Genomic DNA, 27,338 nt, shown 5'->3' with positions numbered 1-27,338 from the left:
ACCTAAAAAAAAAGAAAAAGAACCTCTTCTAGCAGTGGCTCAGACTATATCACGGCCGGCTCTCGACACACCATAGAAAACGCGTGTAACACACACACACACATTTTTTATTATTATGATGATGATTATTTTGTGTTTGTGTTTCTTTTAGTTTTTGTTACACCGTTGCCGTCGTCGTGATTGCTGAATCACATCCGATGTGTTTTATAGACAAACAACACAACTCATGCCGCTGTGAAAATGGCCCATTGCTGATATTGTTATTGCCCATTTGGTGGTTTTGTTATAGAAACGGACGTTTTATTTTTATTTTTTCCTTTCTTTCAACTCACACAACAATCAAGAAGAACTTATCCATCAATCCAAACGGGCAATTCAACACAACAACGGCCTTCACACAGCATTGGTTGACAAATGACGGCAGCAGCTCATTCCTTTTCATCATTTCCCAACGAGAGAAAGACACGAAGCAGAGAGAAAAGAAATGGAAGAAAAAAATAACAGCGATAACAATTGTAACTTGTAATTGTCTTGAATTTTCTTTTGGCATGACAAGATGCAATTGTAAAAAAAGAGAAAATATTACAAAGAGTCATAGATTACTTTCTATATTTATTATTTTGTTTTTCCTTCCCCCCAAATTAAAGTTGCTGCACTGAAAAAAATAAAAATAAAACATAACCAGTGCGGCGGGTTATGTAGGCCTCCCAAAATGTTTCAACTCAAATTCTTAACTCTCTCTCCGGCTGTATTCGAAGGCCGAATCCAAGTTGTAAAAATAAAAATAAGGGGGACACAACACATCCAGCAGACTTTGTGTGTAAGCTTAATACTACGTGTCTTATATTTTTTTAGGCCTAGACAAGCGACAAGAGTTTGAAAAAAAGGGGGGGGGGGGCTGGATAGCGGATCCCCACCAATATAACCCCTTGTATAAAATCTAGGAAGAGAGCGAGAGAGAGAGTGGTGGTGGTATATTGGATTCCTATGGGCCTTCTCTTAAGAGTTATACAATCTCTCCTGTTATTGGGAAAAGAAACCTTTTTCTTTCTTGTGTATTGCGCTGGATATATATAACCCCAAAAAAGAAGAGAAGGATGGAATATAAAAATTGAAGGCAAGAAGAAGAAGAAGGAAAAAAAGGGACAGTCTTGGCGGCGGATAACTGCTCTAAAACGTAACCCTTATCTCTTTTCTCTTGGGTCTCCCCCCCGAAAAAAAACCATGGGTTGGGCGCAACCGGCACATACACACACACATAGTGCACATACACATCCACACACACCATATAGGCCCTGGCCAATTTTTATTTGGGGTGGGCATCCTCCTCTTCCCAATAAAACGCGGAGAAGAGCAAAGAAGCCAAAGAGTCGTAAAAATGCATATCCCTTCTTTGACTCTGTGTGTCCTTCGACCCTTTTATACACGTATATATACATCTATCCTATCCGTGTGGCTATGCAAGAGGTCCCCCCCGATATCACCCGTTTTTCTTCCGACGCAACACCCGACTGACCCCCCCAATTCTTCGCAATATAACCGTCACAGACTCACACAGCCGAAGACGAGGGGGTAAAAAAAAACTTCTCTCGCTGGAAAGAGGGGGTTATAAAAAAAAGAACGGCTGTAACAATTTCCTTCAGAGTATAACCCCAATAACATCTCCAGCATCTTTGTATAACTTTCCCCACCAGAAGAAGAACTGGAAGAAGAAGAAGAAATAGAAAAAAAAGGACACGCCACATTCTTGAGCGACTCCTCCTTGATCGGCCGTGGCATGTCCTTCTCACAATCACATCAGTTCCGACTCTGAGGCTTGACCGATCACAATGTTTTGAGCAGCTCGATCAGGGAGACATTGTCCTTCAAAAAAAATCAAAAGTCAAAACCCGATCGAAAAAAGTTTCGTTGCCCATTCCGTCCATTTGATGGACCCGCACACAGTGGAGCGCTGTCCGTCCAGCAGCGCTTGACGACACAGTAGTTAGTTAATAGCTAGTCTCAATATATACAACCCAGTCAGTGAGTTGGTGATCGTTCTAGTGCAACTAGAAAAAAACCCAAAAAACAACAACGTTGGACATCCGAAAATATTTCGTCGCAATCATTATCGGCATCCATCCATCCATTCGTCTGGGTACCACAAGTGCGGACCTTGTTACCTTTTTTTGTGCGTGTGTTGTGTGAGTGTGTGTCTGTGTTTGGAGGCCTCCAGAAAAGAAAAAATTGTTGAGGTAGTCGAGAGAGAGAAAGAAAGAAAGAGAGAAAGAGGAGTCGAAAATTGCGAGTTTCCTGTCTGTTGGTTGAGCGGAAAGTGCCGGGCCGATGACGACGCCGAAGGACGGCCATTTCCACGCCCGACGCCAACGGATTACGCAAACCGCGACTACTCCCTCCTCCTCCTGCTCCGCCGCCGTCTTCTTCTTCTTCTCTCTTTCTCCTTATTTTATCGCTTCATTTACACAAGAGATTCGGCAAAAGAAAACGCAACTAAGAGACGCAAAAAGTCCTGGGTGAGTTCACAGTTTCTTTTTAATCCTCCTTTTTAAAAAATAATTTCTCGCGCTTGTCAGACATTAGCGAATAACCTTATCGCCAAACCCCGAGCGATTGGCACCGGCAAATAGATTGACTCTCAAAACAGTTGGATCGTCCATTTCAACAGAGTTACAAATTTCTCGGAAACATTTTTCGTGTGGTTTCTAAAAAGTTAAAAGGGACTCGGCGGCGATGTTCAAGGAGCCTCCCAGGAGTTGTAGGCCTAACGTTAAAGGCGGCGGTTCAAATGGCTAATAAAAAACTTTTAAAAAGCACTTTGTGACGAATTGTGCCCAACTGTTTACCCCAAAACACATTACAGGCCTATCATTCTTCACCATGTTCTCTCTCTCGAAAAGTCAACTAACGATATACTTTATATTTGTTGATTCAATTTGTTGGTATCGAAAATAACCGCTGAAACGCTTCAAAAGATCATTAGGAGCCCCCCTCACCGAAATAGGCCTAAAGGTCACCGTGTAGGATATACTATCTAGTCTGCGCATACATGTAGCCTACTAAAAACCGACTTGGATAAATCACTCTTGGTAATAACAGCAAGCCAGCACACGCGTATTGATGATTGTTTTACTTTTTATTTTATTTTTTCCTGGGGAATAACGAAAAAACCGAAGAAAACAAACTGCGGTCGATGTTTTTTTTTGTTGTTGTTTTCTCTTCTTCTTCCTGCGTTCGTGACTATTGGTGCGAGTTTTTTTTTTTCTTTTTTTGGGAAGCCAGCGTCGGCATAACGAAGTATTTATCCCCTTTTTATTTTTTTGCCCGTCTTTCCTTTCTTCTCCAACTTCTCTCCCAGTGACTTTCGGTTGGTGTCGACTCACGACGCCCAAATTACGTGTGTAGATTAGAGAAGAGACGACACACAAACAGACAAACACAGACACAGTGGCGCGCAAAGTCAAGCCAAGTATGCCGCCCGCGTGAATGTTATATAGGACCGGACGGGGTGGAGCGGCGGCCGCAAGAGAAGAAGAAAAAAACCAAACCAAAAATGACTCCAGTAGAGTGAAAAGAGAGCGCCCAGCAATGTCGACGGCTATACCAAAACCTACACTTCTCTATACGCATAAGAAATATCAGTAATATGTAATTTAGTCAGAGCTGCTGCTGGCTGCTGGCTGCCCAATTTCTTTCCGTCTTTACGCACAAGTCGCGTTTCGTAACAACATTACACAACGGCGGCGGCGGTTCCATTTCCCACACACGGCCCCAAACAGTCCATGTTTTTCTTTTCCTTCTCATTTAAATGACCAAATAAATAAATACATGTTGACTGAAATGTATATGCACATCGCGATGTGCATATATACTCGAGTAGTATACATACAGCCAGAGGAATATGCGTGTTAATGCTTCCAGTATATATATACGTACGTATATACTACATATACCCAGAGCGTACGAATATAATCATGATAATTATCTGGGCGTCGTCGACTTCTTCTTCTTCAGTTCGGTGGCTTCGACGTGGTGGTGTCTGTCTATACTCTACGACATCTATAATACAGAAATCTTATAGCTTCTGCCTAGCCAGCCCATAACTACACATGTGTACAGTTGTGGATATAACTTGCTAGTGGCCTACTATTTCTACCATTTCCGCCGAAGCTCACTAGCTCTCAATGACTGCACTGTTTATTCTTCTTCTTCTTGTGTAGTTCCTCACATCCGGCGCGTGAGGTCGGGACGGGGGGGGGGGATATGCTATCTTGAAAATGTTATACATAACGTCAAACTGAAATCATAATAATCATAATCATAATAATAATAGGCCGTACACTAAATACATAAAATATAATGAATTGCGGCGGCCGTGATCAGGGCTGCGTGAAGCTGCCGGGACACGCGGAAAATAGAAAAGATAAAAGAAAAAAACAAGAGTCCCATAGCTATGGGAGCCGAGGAGAAGGCAGAAGACGAGAGTTCCGTTCCGCAGATATAACTACGGATGGTTTCCTTGTCCCCATAAATATTTCCCAAGTCGAAAGAAACAGAGGAAGGGAGTCGGAGGAGAAAGAGAAAGAGAAGAAGAAGAGCTAGGGCCGATCTATCGGATGCTGCTGGCAGCAAATCAAGAAGACGACGGCGACGACGTACAGTAGTAGTGTAGTAGCACTTTGGATGACTGCCATAACACAAAAGTGAAATACTTTTGTAGACATCAACGTAGGCTCAAACTGGGAAAATCTATATTTATTCAAGGATTCACATCATTTTGTTTTTTTAAAAAAGAAAAGAAAAGTCATTTTCGAGATAAAAAAACAAAAGTGCCGGGTGCTATGGAAAGGTTATTCGTTTTAAGGTTGTGACCCCCTTCGAAAAAAATAAAAGGTGGTCATCGATGTAAACTATCTTGGATGGGGGGGATAGGCTACCTTGTAACTCTAATTTTAAAATTTTTACTAGCTATCGGCCTTTGTTTTTTTTATGGCCTCCCTTCGATTGAACCGAGAAGTTGCGTCTGATTGTGTCCTGAGCGAGAGTCGGTGAGGTACTCTCATGAGCGCCAAAGGACTCAAGGACGAAAGAGATTGTCAAAAAAAGGGAAAAAATCCTTCATCCTCGGGTCTGGGACACAAACACAGGCCTGCTGCCTATTCATTTATTTATAAGCTCGCTCAGATTCTAGAGTGCGCATAATAGTGTAATATACAAAGTTAGACTGCTATCAGAGAAGTAGGATACCTATATAGGCCTATTTTCGATCCTCCCTTTCCAGAACACCCTTGACATCATGGGAGAGCCAACAAAATAGGGGGTCCCTCTCGCTATAGTGTCGAGGCACTGCACGTCAAAGCTCCGCCCATCGCCGGCAATAGGGCAGCCAATAAAAAGAGGGATAACGGCAGCAGTAATGGCCGCCGAGAAGCCGCCGCCGCCGCCGCTGCCGCCCAGCATTTTTCTTTTTCTTTTTTCGCCGTGTTGGCCCGAAAAGAAGAAGAAGAAGAGAGCCAAGAAGAGATTCTGCTGCTGGCACGGCCTATATATACACACACACACACACACACATCCTCTATGAATTTAGAAAAGAAAACGCGCGCTGTGCTCGACCGCAATAAATCACCACGCCAGCTAACAAACATGCAGACACACTCAAGTCCCGACTGTATAGAAAATGAATAATTTTTTCTTCTTCTTCTTCTACGAGAGAAGAAGAAATTTCTTAGCTGGTATTCTCTCTCTCCATAGCAGATGCTTCTTCTTCTTGTCTGTTCCCAAAGGGGGGAAAAACAACTCCCTTTTTCTTTTTTTCTTTTTTTTTTGAGATTTTGATTGGATGAACCCCAAAAAGTGATTTATTCACAATCAGTTTACTCTCTCTCTCTCTTGAAAAAAAAAAAAAAATTGGATGGATGACGCAAGAACTAAATCAACCGAGCCCGGCGCATAGAGAAATTAAAGGCATCTATACTACTACACAGCTTACACTGAGTGAGAGACCATGACGGTTGAAAATCATTGCACGGTTAAGTTACTCATGGATATAACCCTACCCCCCCTCTTCCACTGGGTACGGCCGCGTGCGTTTTTTTTTATAGGTGTATATGTGGCGGCATTGTTACTCGACTGGCCGCCTGTGTTGTTTGTACACACACCGGTGGATATATACTCCACTGCCGAAGCTCTTTTTTTTATTTTTTTAATAGAGTCATTAAGGCTCCATATAAAGGAATAAGAAGAAAAACAGTCGGCGGAGCAAGAAGAAGAAGAAGAAGTTAAAAAAAAACGCGCGCGCACAACGAGACAAATAATAATAACAATGATAATAATCATCATCATTATCAACACAATCATAAAAAAAAAGAACGAGCCGAGCCTGGAATCGATGGGGAATCGAGCGCCGGTAGGCGGGTACTCACGAAATGACCACCCTCCTCCTTTATTACGAAAACAACAAAATTCGTCGAATTTCTTTAGACACAAGGAACCCCGAAAAAATAAATAAATAAATAAATTCAAAAGACAAACTGACCCGAGGAGCCAAAGCTGGCCAACAAGAAAAAGAAGACATTATCGCCTCCTATGTTATCATTTTCTCCCACTCGGGAGAATTTGAGTTTGTAATTTCCGTGTTGTTTGTGCGCCCTTTTTTCTTTCGTAAATGAAGTAGCAAGCGCGTAATGAAGCGATCCGCTTTCATAGTCTCTCAACGATGCGATTGCACGCCAGTCATCGCATCCGAGCCGGGCAAACAACCAACGGACGCGTATACAACAGTATATAGTATACCGACGGCTAGTTGTTGTAATTACAAAGGAGAAATGAGCGTGGTGGTGGACTATATGGTGGTGCCCGCAAGTGCTCATTCAGATTGGATTGCAGTGTGTGTGTGTGTGTGATATTCCCGGCCGTTCGTATTTTCCCCTTCGCCTTTGGCCAGTAGGAAGAGAAGAGGGGGGGAACAGAAAACGGGCAAGATATTATTAAGGGCGCTAGATGAGCGCGTGGCCGTGTATGTGTGTGCAACATACTAGTCGTTGCGGCGGCCATTTTGGACGCTATTACACGCCCCGCCCTGACTGTTTTCCCTCCGACTCTTGTAGCAGTAGTAGCGGTGCTGGTCTAGCCCAAGTGGTGGTGGTGGTGGAAAGAGCAGTTTCAGTCCCTAGTACTAGTGGCCCCCCTCCATAGTCCAGAGCCAAGCAGGAGAGACGGCCGTCCGTCCTATAGTTACATCTGGCGCCGCGGCCCCAATAGGACGCAATTCTTGACTTGTGTGACTGGTCGAATAGCCGACGCAGCAGGAAAACAAAAAGAAATAAAAAAATAAGAAGAACAAATCAACTCGGCGACATCTTATTATTACCGAAATTACAACAGCGACAGCAAAATCAGAGCGGTAAGGAGCCAAACAATCAATACGTAGTTTTTTGTTTAATTGAATTAGTGTAGTTCATTGACGAAAACAGTTGTTGCCCAGTTATCCGTTTCATTACTCTAGATGATGGCTCATCGTTAAACGTGTAAGATTGTCGTGTAAAAAAAGGTTCGAGTTGATTGCCTATATAACCTAACGGGTCTACATAAGGCGGCCGCCCCCTTAATTTTTTCCAAACGGTCCATAAAAATCCCGAAAATATGGGGAACCTTGCTGCTACTGCCACTGCTTTTGATGGCCATCAAACAGCGTGCGCCTCTCCACCATTTCTTATTCAGTTTTTTGTTTTGTTTCTCTCTTCTCATCTTTTTGATGGCCACTTCTAACCGTCACTTTTCTTTTTAAAAGCCAGTCGAGAAAAGAATTCCGCCATCGCATATAAATAGCTCCACAATTGTCAGACAAAACGAGCCGTTTCTACGTCGATTATCTGGCAATTTATAGACAGGGTAGACTCGACTTGAATACAATCGCATTCGTAAAAATAAAAAAAATGGCCGCACAAACTTGTTGCCTGCTTTTATTTTATTGTTTTTGGCTTCAAAAGGGATTGATTCAAGAAGTCGCATCAAACGGAAAAAGAGGCACTAACGTTGAAAAGAAAAACAAGCTGCATTTTTTCCTCAAACAGCGGAGATAAATAAATCCGAGCCAATGTTCTTCTTCTTGTACGACTCTCGGCGAAACGTCGTACATCATTCAAGAGTTTCTTCTTTCCGTCCCCACCACCTTTCCCGACACCTGCAGGGTTTTTATGAACTATTAAATGCGCGTTTTGTGGCTTTTTAATGATTATTGCGCTATTCCTTCCTTTAAGTACCCTTTGTGTATCCTTGAGTTATACAACGCCAAGACCCGTCGCCATCTCCCCCTGGTCTGTGTGCGCGCACACACACAACCAGGCCAATGCTGGGCAAAAAGTGGGCGCTATTCGTCTTGCAACTTTTAAGAGACACATTTCTGTTGTTGTTTGTTTTTAGGGAGGGAGTTGAACAATATTTATGGTTTCCGATTCGATTTAATTTGATTTCAAAACATTAGAAAATGGTGACTAACCAAAAGAGTTCTTCACGAGAGGCGAAGCTGAGAATGTACCAAACATCTTTAGAGGCCTAACATTTCAAAGAGATAAAAATAAAAAAGCTAGGATAGGCCTGGCAATGATCGCAAAATCATTCAAGTTTGAATGAAACACAGCTTGTATAAGTGCCGGAAAGATGGAAAAATACGCGTAAAATGTTAAACAATAAGCGTTCCAAGTCGTCAATCAAACAAAAGTCGACATTAATCTTAAAATATCGCACACATTTCCAACTTAGGAAACTTTGTCGCGAGTTTCAAAGATTTACGTTTTCAAACCATCCAACATTTTCCGAGTGAAAGAAAGAGGATTTCAAGACTTACCCGTCGGTAGATGGTTGGGCGCAGAAGTCGAGGTCACTACACAAGGCGCAGGTCGGGAGACAATAGGCCTAGAAAAGAAGAAACAGAATCCAAAGTTAAAATTTTTGAGATTACAATTACTGGAATTTCGTATAGTAGGAATTAGTGATAAAAGTAGGTCTTAACACAATATCAACTACAATAACTCCTATTTAAGTACAAATGATCAACTACAATAACTCCTATTTAAGTACAAATGAAATTAATTAAAAAGGTATAAAACAACTACATTATAATTGCACTGAGTTATTGGAGGGGCAGTAACAATGAACTCAGATCACACTAAGGTAAAAACTGATTCATTGAATTTAACCACAAACGTCATCGTAAAAGTGAAAAACGTCATCTGTCATATCAGCTGACAACACAATTTTAATCGTTGCCACATTTTTTATTTGAATTGCGAATTGCGATATTATACACTTGAAAATTTTTAAAAAAATTTTCGATAATAGTAGTACGCATGCTATGAAAATAAAGAATTTTATTTTTAGCTGAATTTTTATAACATTTCTGGTAACACCTGACTGGTATGATCCTAGCATTTTGATTACTTATTGATACGGTTTGATTTTGGTAGCATTTCACTAATGGTATAGTAGTATAATGCTACTTTCAGCACAAAGTAGTTCAATAGTAGCAGTGTACTACTATAAAGTAGATCCTCTACCTAATACGCAGAGGACGCTACTCTTTAGGTTGCGAAAAAAAATGCTACTTAGTGCACATAACGGAGTCCTCTAGATAAGTAACCCCCTTATGAAATGAGTGTGTGGGTCCGCACGAAATAGGCCTACATAACTAACACCTAGGTGTTCTGCACCCTGAAACTAAACTAATTGCTGTCTCGTAGCCAAAAACCCGAGGCTGAATTACAGAGAAAATAAGACTCAAACCTATTTGTAACTTTTCGTTTCAAAATGCGATCGCATGGTTATTTATTTATTTTGGAAACGAATTCTCTATAATGCTAGAGAGCTTTGAAATGTTTCGGAACTGAACCTCGACCGAACAAAACCGCGGAATCGGAAAAATGGAATCATCGAAACGTTACGAGAGAGAGAGAGAGAGAGAGAGAGAGAGAGAGAGAGAGAGAACAAAAACGAATATAAGAGAGAAAAATGAATGAAAGAAAGAAGAAGAAGAAGAAAAAGATCGAGTCGCATGAAATTGTCCGGAGTATTAGGAACACCGACCAGCCGACTGGATTGGTCGTGTGGCAGAGGACCGTGGCGACGAGCCATCAGTCACGGCGCAATGGGTCCACCCGCTGTTTTTGCTGTTCCTTTCTGGCCTATTCTTGCGGTCGGGAAGTACCAAAAGTTCTTCTTCTTTTTCTTTCATATTCTTGGCCGCCGGCTCTGTTTGAATATGAGCAGAAACCCCCCGAAATAATAGAAAAGGAAAACCTAAACTTGGTTGATGTTCTATCCACACACGCACAAACACATTCACATAAAAAAAAACAGGCAGACTCCTTTGAGTTGAGAGAGTCAAAAACATGGCAAGAAAACTTGAAGAGAACGACATCATAACCATAGCCATAGAAGGTTTCTTCCTTATCCTTTACGGCACCATAGAGAGAGAGAGAGAGAAGGAGTTGGATGTTGTTGCGCTATTCAGCGAGAGGTCGTTGCGGGGTTGTAGGGAATGATCTAAATAGCCCATCAAAAAGTGTTACTACTACTACTACGATTACTACCACCACTACTACTGCTTGTATGCGCTATTTCACTCTCTCCGTCATCGTCAAACCGCAGTCATGGCAAACAAAAGGAGGAAAAACAGAGAAGAAGAAGACGAGCCTCGAAAAATGATGCCGCAATCAAAACAGACGTAAAGGGCCCATTGACTTTAATCGTTACGATCTGTTTTTATCGATCATAAAATAAAACAACCACCGCGTCGTCGTCATCATCATTTCACCCAATTATCGTTCAAAAACCCCTCGTTACATCATTCAATTTACGATGATCTGAGATCCCCCCATTTATGTCTTTATTATCACTTATCGTTTAGCTGGAAAACTCTTAACTGGAAAATACCGACGAATTCTTACTGGCGCAATTGACTGTGAATTGACGTCGTTAAAAATCTTACAAAAATAAAATAAAAATAAATAATCAAAACATATACAAAGGTCACTAGTGTCATCTAACGAGCAAGTGCGTCATTCGATACCGGGTATCCCGTTAAGATTGAAATTCAAGACGACGGCAAACCTTTTGTAACCTCATCAAGCGACGATAATTAATTTCACATTTGATTGCTCCAACATGTCCCCCCTTTTTTCCTTAAAAACAAAAAAAATTATTCATCAGTCCGACGTGTACTGATATCTTTATTATTTTTCTTATTATCATTACTTGCAGAGACCTAGCGGCTCCTCCATTGCAGAGACTCGTCATTTAGAAAATTACTGGAGGAAGACGGAAGAAAAAGAAACTCTCGACGTGACCCGTCGTCCAAGTAAACGGGCCCGCTGTTTTCTACGCAACACACACACACACACACACAATCAACGAAAAAGCTGTTACATCTTACTCGAAAATACCCTGTTGTGTGTATTGTGTGTGTGCAGTCGTTACGCGGTAGCTGGAATCGTCGTAGAGTGGCGCTGGCGACTCTTCCATTTCCAACATCAGGGGCGAAGTGGGCGTGTCCTTCCGTCGACAACCACCAAAAGAATCCAGGCAAAGCTCCTCCCCCCTCATCCCACCCCAATCGCCCCTCGTGCCCGTCATGATGGTTGTGGCCACCACAGAGCGCAGGCCCGACCCGCGGCCGCAGAGCCATTAAAAGCGGATGCGTGCAGCAACCCAAACGACGATCGCTCATTGGCTCTCGCAGCCAACCCCCCCGCCAAGGCGAGAGAGTAGACCCCACCTCTTCGACTCCGGCTGCTGCTGCTGCTGCTGCCGCCGCCACCGCCGCCGCTACTACTACAACAACAACTACTACTCATACCCCCATTATAGAGGCCTCCGTGTCTTTGCCCGGCACCCTTTTGAGAGTCCCGCGTACAGCAGACGGCTTTAGTTGATCGCTATCAGCAGACTCCGACGCAAGCGTGTGCCCAGTGTGTCCTCTCCTCTTTCTCTTCTCTCTTCCCTTTGAGCGCGCGGGACCGAGTCCCATCACGGCAAAACAGTTTGAATAGTACAGTCGGCCCCTCTCTCACTCAGTGTATTCCCTTCTTCTCATCAGTGCAGTCGTCAACGATTCGTTCGTTGAGTTAAAATCGGAGCGGAAGTGTTCAACATTTTTTTTTGTCGTTTCTTAAATTGTGAAATTGGATTTGGTGTGGCGAGTTAAAGTGAACGAATTTTTTTCGGTGGTGGAAAAGATAAGACGAAAAAGAAAAAAATTGGTAAAGCCAAAAAGTTGATCGAAAATGATGAACTCGTACTTTGAACAGTCCGGCTTCTACGGTGGACATGGACAGACGGGGGCCGAGCAGGCGTACCGATTCCCGTTGGGTCTCGGAGTCAATCCTTACGGGCCGCCCTCGGGCGGCGTGACCCGCCAGCAAGTCGATTCCTACGACCAGTCGACGGCGGCGGCTGCGGCGGCGGCCGCAGCGGCCGCTTCCTGCAAACTCTACGAGCAACAGTACAAATTGGACTGCAGCAAAGCCGACCAGAACGGCTACAGTTCGGCGGGCATCAACGTCAAATCCGACAACAATTCGGCCATCAGTTCGTGGGCGCAGGCGGCGGCGGCCGCGGCTGCCGATGCGGCCAGAGCGGCCCAGCAGGGTGGAGTCAACGACCGGGGTGTCGGAGTGGGTTCCGTCGGTCACGGACACAACAACATCAACAACCGAGGCGTGGTGGGCGGTGGCGGTGGTGGCGTCGTCGGAGGCGGCGGCGGTTACCCGGGCGTCGTGTCCAACGTCTCTGGTGGCGTCGGAGTCGGGCCGGAAGCGGCCATCAGCGCCGTCACCCCTCGCCCGGCCAACTCGGTCGGTCCAAACAACAACCCGTGGAGCCCGTGCTCCCTCAACGCCACCACAGCCGTTCAGGCGCCGGTGCCGCAGCACGGAGGAGGCGGCGTCGGCGTCGTGTCCCAGCACAACACGCAACACTCGCAACAACACCAACACAACTCGGTGCAACAGCACAGCAACCACAACACGAGCGGTCAGCACGCCAGCCACGCCATTAGCCAGCAGCAATCGCCACAGAGTCAATCGTCTGCCCATACATTTTACCCGTGGATGGCCATCGCCGGTAAGTCCGCGCCCTCCCGCTCATTTCATTTTTTCCTTTTTTTCCTTTTTCTTTTTCAAACATCGTAAATTACCGGGCGCGTCTCTTTTTTTGAAAAATAAAATAAAAGACGAACGCGTGGGACATAATTTACGATCCGTTTTCACGAGTGTCATGAGATCGACAGCAACAAAGTCGCAAAACTGTGTCGGATCACGATTTTGTGTGTTTTCGACGGCCCTGTTGAACGCTTCTGACCGCTCCTGTGATGATGATGATGATGATGTACTCTTACGTGATGGTGGTGCAGGGGGGGCTGCTGGAAGTAGGGGGCGGAGCGCGTCATAACTCTTTTTTCTTTTTCGGCCGGTACAACTAGCGGAAAGAGACGGGCACGGCACACACAGTCTAAGCTGCATGATCCGAACGACTCGTCCTCGGCCGTGTCGCTCAACAACACGCAGACCCCCTTTTTTTCTTTCTTTCACTTTTGATGACCTCCATAAAAATTCGAAACCGGCGGACCTTTGCAATGGGGCTCGTAACTTTCCTTTGTTGCCCGTCCAGTGGCAGTTGCGCAGTCTGCAGCACCCAAATCACATAAAATGTCCTGTTTTTTTAACTAGCCTTCCTCGTTTATGTTTGTTTGGCTGGTGGGGGGGGGGGGGGGGGGGGTCGCCACGCCAATCGAATCCAGAGAGGGAAAAAGGCGTCACAGCAAAACAAATAATAATACTAATAAAAAGAACAGATGAAGGGGAGATATTCAATTCTATCCAACAAGAGAATCATAAAAAAAATAAAAATAATTCTCCCTAAACCCTCTGAAAAAAAAAAAAGACTTCATTATAATTAAGCGAAACGAGATTGTGAATTCGGGTTATCATTGTCTGGGTAACGGACCGATGGCGAATTTTTTTTGTCCACTCTGTTTCACGAGAAATTTGTAAAACACACATTTTGTCCGGCTGTAATCCAAGATGACTAAAGAAAAAGAGAGAAAGGGCCTTGTCTGCTTAGTATGCAAATAGCTCTCTCTCTCGTTCACTATCTATCGGCGTTCTCCCCTTTTTTCCCTTTTTATCTTCCCTCTCATTCTCTTTCGTCTTCAGGTTGCCAGCTAGATTGTATGTTACAGTCGATAAGGCCGCAGAGATTACCCAATATGCCTTTTTCCTTCCTTTTATTCTTCTTCTCCTCGAGGAAATAAATTCATCCTGTTGCTGCTGCTGCTGGGTACAGCGATAAAAGCTGAAAAAGAGAAGGAAAGAGAGATGGCCATTTCGCTCGAGCGTCCGGGAGTCCCGAGGCGTTGCGTGCGCAACAGGTCTTGCGGGATTAACGAAACAAGCTAGTATACGATTTATCAATACTTGAAGATGGGTCAAAGAACAAAAAAATGTGCCTCCAGATACCTATTTCGAACGCAAACACAAATAGTGGTTTGCCGTTAATATCCAGGTAGATCAATTAAAAAATGTGTAAATTGTTGGAATTTCGAAATACCCCCAAGACTCCCCGGGGATCGACACGGGCCGTTAAATGGTTTAGGTCATCAGAGAATGACATCTTAAGTTAAAAGCACAAGATGGAAGGCTATTATATGTAACATCGTGTATAACGGCAGCTACGAGATTTGTTAGAGGGCGACCCAAAAAAAAAACTAGAAAATGTTTAAAATAGTAGGCGGGAACCCCAGAAAAAAAAACTAAAAATGAAAAAGGTCTTTTTCTTCCTATTTTCCTTCAGGTGAGAGATGCGGGGGGTCGGGACTGTTGGTCAGGAATGGCGGACCCCGTGGGTATCTAGGACGAAAACACTGGGGTTTTCATGTAATAATTTATCGTGTCCAGTCAGCGAAAAAAAACAAAAAAACAAGCCACAGTGACATCTTCTTTTTAAGAGAAAAGGTCAGACAGAGTTGTGACCAGTTCATTTGGTTGTCCAAGACACTTAAAAAAACATACTCATCAATCATTTATGTTTTTTTTTTCTAAAAAAATAAAATGGGCTCGTGTTGTCCGCGTGTGATGACACGACGAGGTCGAGTTGGCTTAAGCCGCACGTTGAGTGCCGGTCCACGCGTTAGGAATTATCCAACTACGTGTGTACATTTTTCGGGAAAGATAAAAACCAACACCAGCACCGCTACCACCTGCTGTTGTTGTTTGCTAGCGATCATGCAAAGACTGACGATGAAAACGACCAGGTGGACATAAATCAAATTGGGTGTAGTAGTATCATGGTAATATTTCACGAACGCAGCAGCGGTGTCGGGATTGATTTCAATCTTGGCCAGTTCCAGCAGTGTTTAGTCAATCGTTTAACCAGTTGGTTACCCCATGTGTAGATTTAACATTAGTGTCATTATTCATGCCGACATCGAACACAAATGTGCAATGCTACACGTAAAGTAACCAATACTTAAATTTAACTCATTCAAATCGAGAGGCCATTTTTTGAAATTTCAAAAACACTAAATAACCTTTCACTTGTATCAGATACGAAATTGAACAGTTCAATAATTGAAGGAAGGGCAATAATTGCTTCAAATTTTGAAATTGCATTTGAAAATCGAATTTCTCCGACAAAAATCGAAATATTTCTAAAATTTCCATTATAGAAAAAAAATAACTAAATTCGAAGGGTTCGTTTTCAACCCCTATTTCCTAACCAAAAAGATAGAAAAAGGGCCCCCTCTATTTTGGGTTGTAACTTCCATGGGCCGCCGGATGGGTCGACGGAGGGAATTGGAGCTCGGAAAAACGATAAATCTTCTCTCTCTCATGAACTAGGGGTCCCATGTACACATCTAGAGCCACACGTCTGCTGTGCAGCATTCTGAGAGCTCAGAGACCGGACACACAAGAAAAACTCTTTTGCGCTAGTGTGTTCACTTTAAAAAAGAAAATTTTTTTGACCAAGAGTGAACATTGCATGGTTAACATGCACACAAGACAAAGTTATCCAAGCTCTCCGACCTCTTTCTAGTTTTCCTTCTCAAAGACGATTCCGAGTTGAAAGACCTCCCAACACAGAAAGAAACTCTTGGTTTGGCTCCGGCTCGGCGCCCAGGCAGCAGCAAGAATTCGACCTGATTTGGGTTCCTTTTTTTCCCCTTTGCCTTTTGAGAAAGGCAAACAGTATTCTGTTCATCATCGATTACATCTCGTCGTATTTCGCTCCTAAGGAAAAAAAGAGCTTCTATATACGCTATTGTTGAAAGAGGCAAGCGATCCGACGCCATGCGATCCGTGGCCGATCGAAATCGGGTACGGGGGTCTTTTACTCGCTCCACACTACACCCGTGGTCCCCGTGGTGGTGGAGTAGTTAAAAAAAGTAAGTAGCATTAACAAGACTTGCTACCGAATTCAACACCCGAGCGGCGTGTTTCAAAGAACCTAACGCGACAGACTAGTTGGAAATCTGTCTGGTTGCTGACTAAAGTCGAAAGTTGACAACAACAACCAACGAATTGAAAAGAGAGAAAAAAGAAATGAATGAAACGGGAAACTCCGAGCGGGAGGAAAATGAACGAGAGCGAGAGAAAAAAAATAAATAGGAAAAAATAATAATAAAGAATTTTTACGTGAATTGATTAGCAATTAAAGCAAGGAGCTGCGGGTGGTCGTTGGTGGCGAAAGAGCCGAGCTTTGCTTTCGTAGTGGGAGCCATCAGATAAACAACAACAAGCAGCAGCACCAACAAATTTGGGGTTTTACTTTTATTCTTTTTTATTTCCCCTTTTCCCTTTCAACTCTTTTTTTGTTTCTTTCTTTTAGAAAAATAAAAGAGATTCCTTCAAAGATAGTAGCGGAAAAATCCTTAGTATGTGTGGCTGCCGTTAGATGGCGTAATACCAAACAACAACAACAACAACACGATCTTTTTATTGGTGTGTGTTTACTGTTTACTCTGCCGGATCCCCCCTCACCAGTTATTTATATTCATTGCGATTCCTTTTTTTTCTTTTTCTTTCTTTTCTTTTGAGCGGTCAATAAAAGTAATGGGGCGGGATTGTGAATCAACTTGTCTCAATAATTCGAACGGGTGGATTAGGGCCCCTAATGAACGCAGCGTTTCATTAGCACGAGGACAAGAGCAGACGTGAATCTCATTAAGAGTCAAATTTATCGACACACCAGAACGCACGATAGAGCGTAAATCGCTTCTGTTTACTCTAGACCGCAGCAACTAAAAAAGTCAATCGAGATCGAAGCGCGGTATCAAATGATTGATGAATTAATTAATCGACACTTTTGTTTTTCAAACAAAAGCAAGAACGTCGAAATATTTTAATTCGGTAACAAGGAAAACGCAAAATTCAGAGAGAAAAGAAAACAAGGTAAAAAATTAAAATTACTGGCGGGGGGAAAGAAAAAAACGGGGCCGACCGCGCGTTTCATTTTCTAATATAAATCACCTCGATACAAAAAAACAAAACCAGATACAACCTACAATTACATCGCTGATACGTTTTGTCGAGTTCGACCTCGAGGCGGCCACAGAGGCCACACACACAAGACGAAGGGAAAGAAAAAAGAAAAACAGAAAGCTTATTCCACTTGATGTTTTTTGGGGGGCTTTTTTTTTATACGAGAATTATAAGAATTCTCGGACCAGCACACGAAAGAGACAACAACTCCCGAGTGATCACCATCACACGCTCCACAAAGAAAAAAGGGAGTCGCGGAGAAAAATGGGTAATAGAAAGCGGGTAACCGCGTGAGAGAGGACAGACTGTTGTTGGAAGAAGATGGAAACGAAAAATAAAACAATCATGATTTTATTTTTTATTTTCTTTGAATATTCCCGGAGGGAGAGAGAGCCAATAAATCACGCAACTTGTTTTTCTTTTTTTATTTCTTCTCCTCTTTCTCCCTTTTTCTTAAAAAAATAAAATAAAAATAAAATTCTTCTTCATTCAACGGCAATTCATCATCGACCGGTGGTTGACTAGTTTAAACCCCAAGGACGCGTCGTTTGTAGTTTGTAGTGTAATTCAAGATCCACTTGAATGTTTCACCATTTTGTTTTATGGGCTGTAGGTGTAGGAGGGAGGATCATCAAATGGCTAACACAAACTCTTCAGCCCTCCTCCGTCCCCACTCGAAAGCCGAATTGAAATTAACCGAGCGGAAATGTCACGGAGGTTATCCAATATTTAGAATCACCCAAAAACACATACGGAGGGAATAAAAGAAATCATCATAAATCCATTTCCAATCAATAAAAGGAAAAATTTTTCCGAAAAATTGTAACAATAGTCTCGAATGCTAAAAGAGCCTGCCGGAGGAGCGTGTGCCCCGCACCGGGAGGTTTGCGCCGCTAGGGCGAGCAGGGGGTTGCAAAGAGAGGGAGGAATATTACAACGAATGCACATAATGCGGAGATCATGTGTGCGTATTTGTGTGTGAGATTTATGTCGCTTATATAAAAACGGAAAAACACACGAGCAGACGCCATCGAGCGAGCGCACGTTGCAAAGAGTAACGGATCGTTCACACAGGCGTAATGCGAACAACAAAGGAAAGAGAGACTTCTCTCTCTATGGCCGTTCTTCCTATGAAAGCCCTAGCCCCCCTTGGGGGGTGGTTGGTCGTTGAACGATTTATGTGATTTTCGCTTGATACACACACACACATGTACGTATACATATACACTCACAGATTGAAAGCTTCTTTTCTCTATCATTTTCGTCGCGGGACAGACGGTATTTCCGTATAAAGTGGAGGGTGTGCGGGGGTAATACATTCGATGTGACTCATCGCGGTACTACTCCCGCTACATTTAAGGGGAGGGGGGACACCAATCTCAGAGCGTTAAATTTTTCAAATTGATGCAAAACGAACAGAGATTTTTCTATTTTCGAAAAATGATTTTAACATATGGCCATTCCCATGAAACAAAATTCTTCCCCAGTACAACCCCGGCAACAGCTAAAAAAAGAGGGAGGTACCCAGAAGAGTTTCACACTCGATGATTGGGTGGGGAAAAAGGGGGAAAAAATCTCTAGTGATGGAGGGCTTGAACTGAAAAACCCCCGTTTTCTCAAAGTAAACCCGACACTCTTCATCTTCAAAATGCCGCGCTATATACTACCCCCATCCGGATGAAATAGGGAACATTCGAGTCAGTCTGTATGTAACAGTTCAGACACACAAATATTAAATAAATAAAACTAAATTTAACAGAGAAACCAGACAGACGTACAGGCCATTTTTTGGTTTCTGTGTTGAGGGAAGACAGCGGAAACGGACGAGTTGTATAAGTTATGTTACTTATGGGTTACACCATATATATACTGTATGAAGCATTAGCACCCTCTCTGGTTGGTTGGCAATGAATTACAATCTCCTTTTTGTTTTGAGGTGGCCTCGTTGGCCCCCCACAACACGAAGCATTTCCACAGTTGCCTTATTTTATTTCTTTTTTCCTCCACTTTTTTTTATTTTCAATTAACTTCATCACGCAATGAAGAAGAATAGGAAGAAGGAACGGAAACTTTGTCCGAGTAGTGTTCCATCGAACCCGTGAAAAAAAGAAATAAAATAAAATAAAGGGGGATCTATAAATACGCGTAGAATTTTAATCACTGACGGGAGCCAGAGGGTTTGTTTGCCTACTCTTAAGGTATAATTAAACTGGAAAGGTCTCGGAAAGGGAAAAAAATAAAAAATTCTTCACTCCTCTTCTTTCTCTCGGTATATCTAATGCACAGCGTCAAGTTATTCGTGGGGACTCTGGGTGGGAGGATAAAGCTCAAAGCGTTGCCGCACCAATTGCCTAACCCTCTGGGGTGTGCTTGAAAGCGATCGAGAGTACGAAATCACGGGCACAGAGATCCAATCTAACCCATTACGCATTCCCCATATCAATAACGTTTGAACTTCTTCGCCCCAAACCCAAATTTGAAGAAATTTCCGAGCATTGGAACTCAATCTTGTGCCTTGAAACAATTTGACTGTCCCTCCGAAAAAACAGAACATTATATGACCCTCTATTAAAGGCTTTTATTACAGCACATCCTTCCGGGGGTAGAGAGAAACTGGTCAGCCTTTTTCAGATGAAGCATTTCATATGGTGGGTGGAGGAAACAGATGAAACACTCTCCCTTTTTTTCGCTGTCTCTATCTAACTCTCTCCCCTTTCAGGGAAGAAGACGATGACAACGAGTCAGGGCAGTCAAAAGAAAACGTTTTATTAGACCTCTTCAGCAGCATGGCCCCGCTGGGTTAAACGGTCCAATATAAGCCTAACCCGCTCGCATTGTAACCCGCAGAGCAAAGAAGAAAAAGGAAAGTTTTGTGTGACTTTTATGGCTTTTGGGCTAGCTTCTTTAAAAGAGTGAAACCAACTGTCCGTGTTATATATACACAGGGCACATCACGGCTGGGCGTAAATCTCTCCATCGACCAGAGAAGTAAGCAGCAGCAGTGTGCAAGTAGTTCAGTGTGTAAATGCTCTGGCCGCTAGTGTGTGTGTGTGTGTGTGTGTGTGGCGGGGCCGTCTCACCGAATTGAATCCTGCAGATCATCTCTCTCTCTCTCTCCTCTTCTCTCCAGGGCACACGGCCCCTGATGTGATGTAGGCCATTTGTTTCACTTCATTATCGTGATTATACACACAGAGGGGGCACATTCATCATTATGCGGGGGGGAAACAGAAGGAAAGGGCAGCGCCCTTGCAAAGAGCTCGGGACCCGATTCGAAACTTTGCGGCCGCGCCGCGCACGGAAATCATCAAAACGGGGGCTAGCGAGTTGGAGGCGCATAAAACACGTCAGACTTAATTAATTACTCGATATAAATCAAACTAGACTAGCGCCTCTAGACGATTGATTCATTAAGGGTCTTAGCTGAAAGTGTCAAATAATTGCTCTTACCTTTTTGTAACAAACTCAGTTTTCCGTTGGCGGGAGATACAAATTGCCCTGCATCTCCTAGAAAAGCAATAAGAAAAAAGAAAACATTAGTTTTACAAATTGATATAGATTTTTCAAGTCATTAACATAAACTAAAAACAAACATATTAGGCCATTTTTATTTTTTTATTGGAACGTGAGAAAACATAACTGTTTTGTTTGAGTGTTCTGAGTCGTTAAAGGCGCCGGGGCGAAGGATTTCCCGTGCCGTAACAACTCGTAGCCTGCCCAGAGTACCCGTTTACGACCAGCGCTTGTTATTTTATTGGGAGCTAATAAAAACACACTCCTCTTAAAACTACTACTACTACTACTACTACCAACTACTACAACTACCAGTAATAATGTAATAATACCTAGTAATAGCCTACGACTGCAAGAGGTTAAATGTTTTTATAGGCCTCGTGTGTTTGTAATTTACGGGGAGATTGGGTTCGATTTATTCAGCCGGCATTTAGAGAAAGAGAGAGAGAGAAAAGGATCAATCGACTTGTGTTCATTTCATCGGAATCAACAAGGGGTAGTTTATAGTAGAAGGGGTTTGGATTATCGTCGGCATCGGTGTGAAAGTGTGTATAACTAAGTCAAGATACGGCTGTCGTCTCCTCGGTGTCCAGCAGCGAGAGATATGGGGCCTTCTTTCTTCTCTTCTACCTTTTTTTTTAAATATAAATATACATCAAGCCAACAAGATCTTTTACCCCCCTCTTTCACCAAAGAAAAAAAATACGGTTTGGAACCGTTTATTTATATCAAGATATTTCCATTTCACTTTAGAAAATTCCTTTCCTTTTTGTTTGAGGACATTTTTTACATTTTTTTTTTTTTCAGTTTGGCGGGTAATGGAATTCCTTTAGTTTTATTTCGTAAACATTAATTGGAATTTTTTTTCCTGCTTCGGTGTTTTTTTCCCGCTGCGGAAAATATCCCCTGCCGCAAAAACCGCAAAGGCGACGCAACAAATACAAATGACGTGCGGTTTATACATGTACCAACTACCAACCGCCAAGGGAATATTTACGAGACACTCGGTCTTTTTTCGGAATCAATTTGGAATGAAAATAATAATATAAGTATACAGTAAAGCAGTCGTTCTCTCTCGCTCCTGGAGCTCTTGTCTGTCGGTGTGTGGGTGTAAATTGCATTGAAATCGTTCAACAACAGATGCTACGAGCGGCGTCAGCGCCGGTTTATATTTACCACCTTTTTGGCAAATGATAGAAGACAATAAAGTCAAATAAAACTTTTCTCTCTTTTTCTTATTCCAAGACGCCATTTGCACCCAAAAAATAAAAAGAGAGGAAAAACACACATATAGAGTACACTCATGTGTGTGCGTGTGTGGGGGAGTAGGGCACGGCAGCTGCGCTATTGGTCGCGGGTCGGTCGGCGACTGTTACAAATTTAACTTGAAGCGCCATTGGTCGCCAAGAGCGTCAGGAGCGGCTCATTTTGGCGTCGAATGTGCGGGGGAGGTCGATGAGAGTTAGAAGGGGAGAAAAAAGAAACCCAAGTTCCTACACAAGATGCTGGGCAAGAAAAAACAAAAAAATCTACAACAACAAGAATGAAAGAAAGAGAGAGAGAAAGGAAACCTTAACTTAGAAACCAAAGAGCCCGAGACTTGTGTGTGTTACTTCACTGACGGTACGTATAACCCGCTAGGAGCTAGCAGCTAGCAGCTCCTTCTAAAACTTGCTCAGGCCTTTTCTTTCCCCCTTTTTTTTCTTCTTCTTCTTCCCACTGAAATATCTCAAACTCAAAGGATTTACGATCCTTTTTCAAGCCGGTAACTTTTCGACAGCTGAAAAACTCTCAGCTCTCAGAGTCTCTCTCTTTCTCTCCTTGTGCTCTACCAACTGACTTGGCTGTTTTATGCATCAATGTGTGTGTAGATTCTTGCGTATCTCACTCGTTCTCTCTTGGCCGAAAGACTAGGTGGTGGTGGTGGTGTACCCAACGACTGAAAATTGAAAAAAAAATTTCCCGCCTTGGCTGTGATCCATTTACATTTTCTCAGATATAGCAAAGCAAAAAAAAAAAAAAAAAGAACAGCCCCCCACCCAAAAAGAAAAAGAGGGAGGACAAAAATGGTGAACACATGATTGGGCAGAATTTATGGGATTTGCTGGTGTGTGATTTACACACGGCTACCTCGATTTCTGTTCATAATACATAATACCTTTTCTCTATAGTCTAACACCTCTGTTCCGAGTTGCATTCTTTTTTTCCGTTTCTCATTCGATACAATAGTTGGACTTTTAAAAAGCAACCGGAACACACAATGAATGGGATGCACAGCACCCTAGCTATATCCGCAGTATTGAATCAAGCACGTCCGATTCCATGGAGCGTTAATGGATCAATGGAAATAATACATTCTCCATTCACCTTCCTTGAACAATTCTTTTTTTTTAACCCAATGTGGAACATCTCGACTGCGATCCAAATTCTTGTGTGTTGACACATGTTCCAAAGAAACTTAAGCTCCCGTTCTCGTTTCATTTCCAAACCTACTACGACGGGTCGCGGCAGCAGATCCCCAATATTTAGACGTCGGAGAAAATAAAATTTTAAAAAACTCTTCCAAGTCAAAAAAGGGAAATGAGGTTGGGTGGGTGGCATAACATGATTTGCGCAATCTGTTTCATGTCTCCCGCCGACCGAGACGAAAGGAAAACCCAACAAAAAAAAAATATATATAAGAACTAGGAATAAACCAATAGGAGGGGACGCTTGTTGCAGTCAAATTCACTGGTATTGGACTCCATTTTTTGGTGGCTGTGTATGTATATACATCACAGAAGTCTGTCGTCTCCGGCTTCCGCACGAGATGGGGGAGAAGAAAAAATAAATAAGAAGAAGGATTTTTCTTTAGTTTCGCTCTCCTCTCTCGACGATAGATGAGAAGAGTTGCAGACAGAGCGAGTCTGACTTCTCTGCTGCTGCTGCCTCTTTTTCCCCCTTCTTTTTTCGTTTTTCTACTCTCTAGAGCGTCTATACTTTATTACTACACAAACCAGCAGGGTTGAATGTGTTGGCATGGGCCAGACGTTTTCAAGCGCAGTGCTCTCACATACTCTCCTCCGTCTTGTGCTATCGGTCGGGGGGGGGGGGGCGCCATTGTTTGTCACGCAACTGTAAATATATCTGTGAATTTCGGGCGGTAGCAGTTGACGTCGTCGACGATCGACGACTCGAGTTCCTTCAAACAACAAGCAAAGAGGATTGGGAGGGGGCACAACGCCTCTTTGTGGGCGTATTAATAGATCAACACACACATCTTTTGTGGTGAAATACCTCGAGCGTTATTTCAAACCCAATCAACGAATCGGACGCATCTCTGGCGACTCGACACCTTTTTAAAACGTCACTTTTAAAATCGCGATTGATTGCGTCATGTGTAGTCTCCTATTACATCATCGGATGAATACCGGGCGCAATCGAGTGCTCAGTGAAAATGACGTACATGTTGAAGCGATGGAAATCAGACAAGGATGATGAGATTCTATCTGTAACATCACAAACAGGAGAATTGTTTCCGATTCTTATCGATTGCGTGCTCATGTTATTTTTTCTTTTTCATTTCCTCTGGTTTTCTTTCGGTGGGGAGTTGGGAGGGAGGAATGCCCAGTCATAAATCTTTCGATAGTCACTGCCCTCATTGTTTCCGAACCATCCTTGATAAAAGGTTTTCCTAGCTAGGTGTCGGCGATCGCGTGGTCAACGGCGGATGAAAATGAAACGAGAAAGAGAGGAAACCGAGAAGAGGGGGGAAACAGAAAATAATAAAACAAAAACAAAATCGCATTGGTTAGAGTAATTGCATCGAAAAGAGAGAGAAAAGAGGAAGTTTCTTTCTTTTTCTTTTCTTTTTTGGGTTAATTTCGGTGAGAAGGAAATTCAATTTGGGTTTTTCTTTCTTTCGTTTCTTTTCCCTTTTTCTGGTGAGTGTGGCCTGGTTTTTCGCTGTTGATGACGGCGACCAAAAAGAGAGAAAATAATAATAATAAAAAAAAAAACACTTTTGGCAGTTTTACGACTTTTCCGAGGGCCAAGTTTTAATTGACTTGGACATCGGACCTTAACACACACAAATCCGACCTACCTAGTCCGCTCCGATTGGACTTGGAGACTTGCCAATCGCACACTGGTGGGGGAGAAAAAAAGAAACGGCGTAGCGAAATCTACGAAGAAATGGCAAACTTGACGGGAATTTGGTGAAAATGTGCAAAGCTCTGTGATTGGTCGCCAACACGAGCGACACAAAGAAAAGTTGAAAGTAAAAGGGGGGTGTAGGGACGTTTTTGAAAGGTTCGACACCGGAGACAGCTGAAAAGCACAAGGGGGACTCTTCTTCTTTATCCTACCCCCTCTCTTAACTGGAATAATACTCCGACCCTACAAAAATGTGGCCCTTTTTTCACTTGCGTGACCCCCTCCCTTATTCGTCGAGGGCGGAGAAGTCCGTTTCCCAATCAGCCCATTGGTGCACTGGACCTTAACAGAGAAATAAATATCCCCCTATTCAACTTATTTACACAGGAATCAAAAGTCATGAATCAAAAAGACCTGTCAAACGACCCAGCAGCCCACCAAATTCTATAATGCCATTTCAAACCGTTTTTATATTTCACATATCGACTGGGTTAAACGTAACTTATTCTAAACGATATCACACACAAGATTGTTGTTGTTTCAAACATCTGTTTTTCGGTGTAATAGCGCCCCGTTTCCCGAGAGAGAGAGAGACAGTCTAGGCGGAAGTGTCAATCCGAGTCTCTTCTTCTTCCCTCTCTCGTGTTATTCTTCCTTCAATTTCAAAAAAAAAAAAAGTCTCACACAAGACGAGGGACGAAAAAGAGGTTGAAAACGCGTAACAATGACCGAGTCGAAAATAAGAAAAAAAAGGGCAGAGGAAGGATAGGAGAAGACAAAAGACAGTGTGAAAGGAGAGACCTTTACGCGAGGTAATAAAACGATCCTCCACTATCCAGCACCGTTCAAAGGGTATTATATCCAGAAGGGGGGAAGGCAAAGAGCGATCAAAGCGGGCCAAAGAGTTTTGACCTGACTCCTTCCTAGTCTTTTTTTTTTACGACAACCCTCTGGCGGTCTTTTTGCGTCACAGTCCTCTTTATTTTATTTTTTTTTACGATCATCGTAAAAGAATAAAAATATAAGAAAGACATTGAAACAAGATGGGGGAAACGAGACAAGTCACTATCTCTCTCTATATATATTGCGCTACCTGACAATTGCTTTATCTCCAACATCGGATCTCTTTTTCTTCCCTTTTCCACCCCCAGTAGCATCCGACTAGTTCCAGTTTTCGTGTTGGTCTTGTTACATATTCTCTAGTTGTTTGGAAACTGCGCCGGGGTTGAGATCGTTCTTACTCCGCGTCCTTTTTTCAGCTCTTGTGTGTGTTATTAACTTTGACCGTGTTTATAGAATTAAAAGTGAAACGAACATGCATCTGACTGTGTTGTTTTGTGTTTGGCCCAATTTCAAGGTGCCAACGGATTGCGGCGTCGAGGCCGTCAGACGTACACGCGCTACCAGACGCTGGAACTGGAGAAAGAGTTCCACACAAATCACTACCTGACGAGGAGGCGGCGGATCGAAATGGCCCACGCCCTGTGCCTGACAGAGCGCCAGATCAAAATTTGGTTTCAAAACCGACGCATGAAGCTCAAAAAGGAGATCCAGGCCATCAAGGAACTCAACGAGCAAGACAAAGCGACGCACACCAAAGGCGGCGGCATCAGCTCCAATTCGTCCAACGCATCCACGACGCCCAACGGAGGAGATTGACAAAATTGGAATTTTTAGAAAGAAGAAGAAAAAAACAAACAAACAACAAAAAAATAGAAAATTAACACAAACAAACGGCTAAATCAAATCATCTCTCCTCCCACCTACACCCCCAAATCTTCTTTAACTATTTTCTTTTGATTTTTCTCTTATATAAAAATGTTTTTCGTTTATATCCTTGTCCTCTATATCCCCTCCCCCACCCTCATACCTCACTCAAGTTTGCCACACAACCAAAGCTTCTATTTAGTTTCTCTCGTTTCAAAAAAAAAGAAAAAATCATCAAACACAAAAATTCATTCATCGCAGTGCATCATCAAACCTTTTAAAGGTAAGCTCGCCCTCTCTTGTCCGTCTCTCAAAATTCACTCGCTCTCAAAAATTCACTCGAAAATTTTACTTATACGTATTAAATTGTAAGTGTTGTTGTTGTTGCCCAGAAACGTAAAAAAGAACAAAAAAAAACAATTCACCTTTTATTTTGTACACGTTCAACACGGAAGA

General features: G+C 42.9%; 1 protein-coding gene and 1 long non-coding RNA gene across 4 annotated transcripts in view; one reads left to right on the top strand and one right to left on the bottom strand.

Annotated features, from left to right (window-relative positions):
* Positions 1 to 27,338, bottom strand: part of LOC124320491 — a 125,519-nt gene that overhangs the window by 4,288 nt on the left and 93,893 nt on the right. The window contains exons 7-8 of the long non-coding RNA XR_006913926.1: positions 20,979 to 21,035; positions 8,843 to 8,910 (exon numbers count right to left, since the gene is read on the bottom strand). This is a non-coding gene — a long non-coding RNA (uncharacterized LOC124320491). The remainder of the gene's footprint in view (positions 1 to 8,842; positions 8,911 to 20,978; positions 21,036 to 27,338) is intronic.
* On the top strand, positions 1,807 to 27,338 carry LOC124320386 (homeotic protein ultrabithorax-like). 3 transcript variants are annotated; one of them, XM_046783263.1, is made up of 4 exons: positions 7,109 to 7,399; positions 11,254 to 12,753; positions 12,928 to 13,113; positions 26,533 to 27,090. In XM_046783263.1, exons 2-4 carry the CDS (start codon positions 12,276 to 12,278, stop codon positions 26,832 to 26,834), a joined length of 966 nt encoding a protein of 321 aa, XP_046639219.1. In that variant the 5' UTR covers positions 7,109 to 7,399; positions 11,254 to 12,275; the 3' UTR covers positions 26,835 to 27,090. The 3 variants fall into 3 exon arrangements, with proteins under 3 accessions (XP_046639218.1, XP_046639219.1, XP_046639217.1); XM_046783262.1 differs by lacking the exon at positions 7,109 to 7,399 and adding an exon at positions 1,807 to 2,513 and having other exon boundaries at positions 11,254 to 13,113; XM_046783261.1 differs by having other exon boundaries at positions 7,110 to 7,399; positions 11,254 to 13,113; positions 26,533 to 27,338.

This window comes from Daphnia pulicaria, chromosome 1, assembly GCF_021234035.1.
Source record: "Daphnia pulicaria isolate SC F1-1A chromosome 1, SC_F0-13Bv2, whole genome shotgun sequence".
Lineage (NCBI taxonomy): Eukaryota > Metazoa > Arthropoda > Branchiopoda > Diplostraca > Daphniidae > Daphnia > Daphnia pulicaria.
This window is presented reverse-complemented; position numbering and strand designations above follow the sequence as displayed.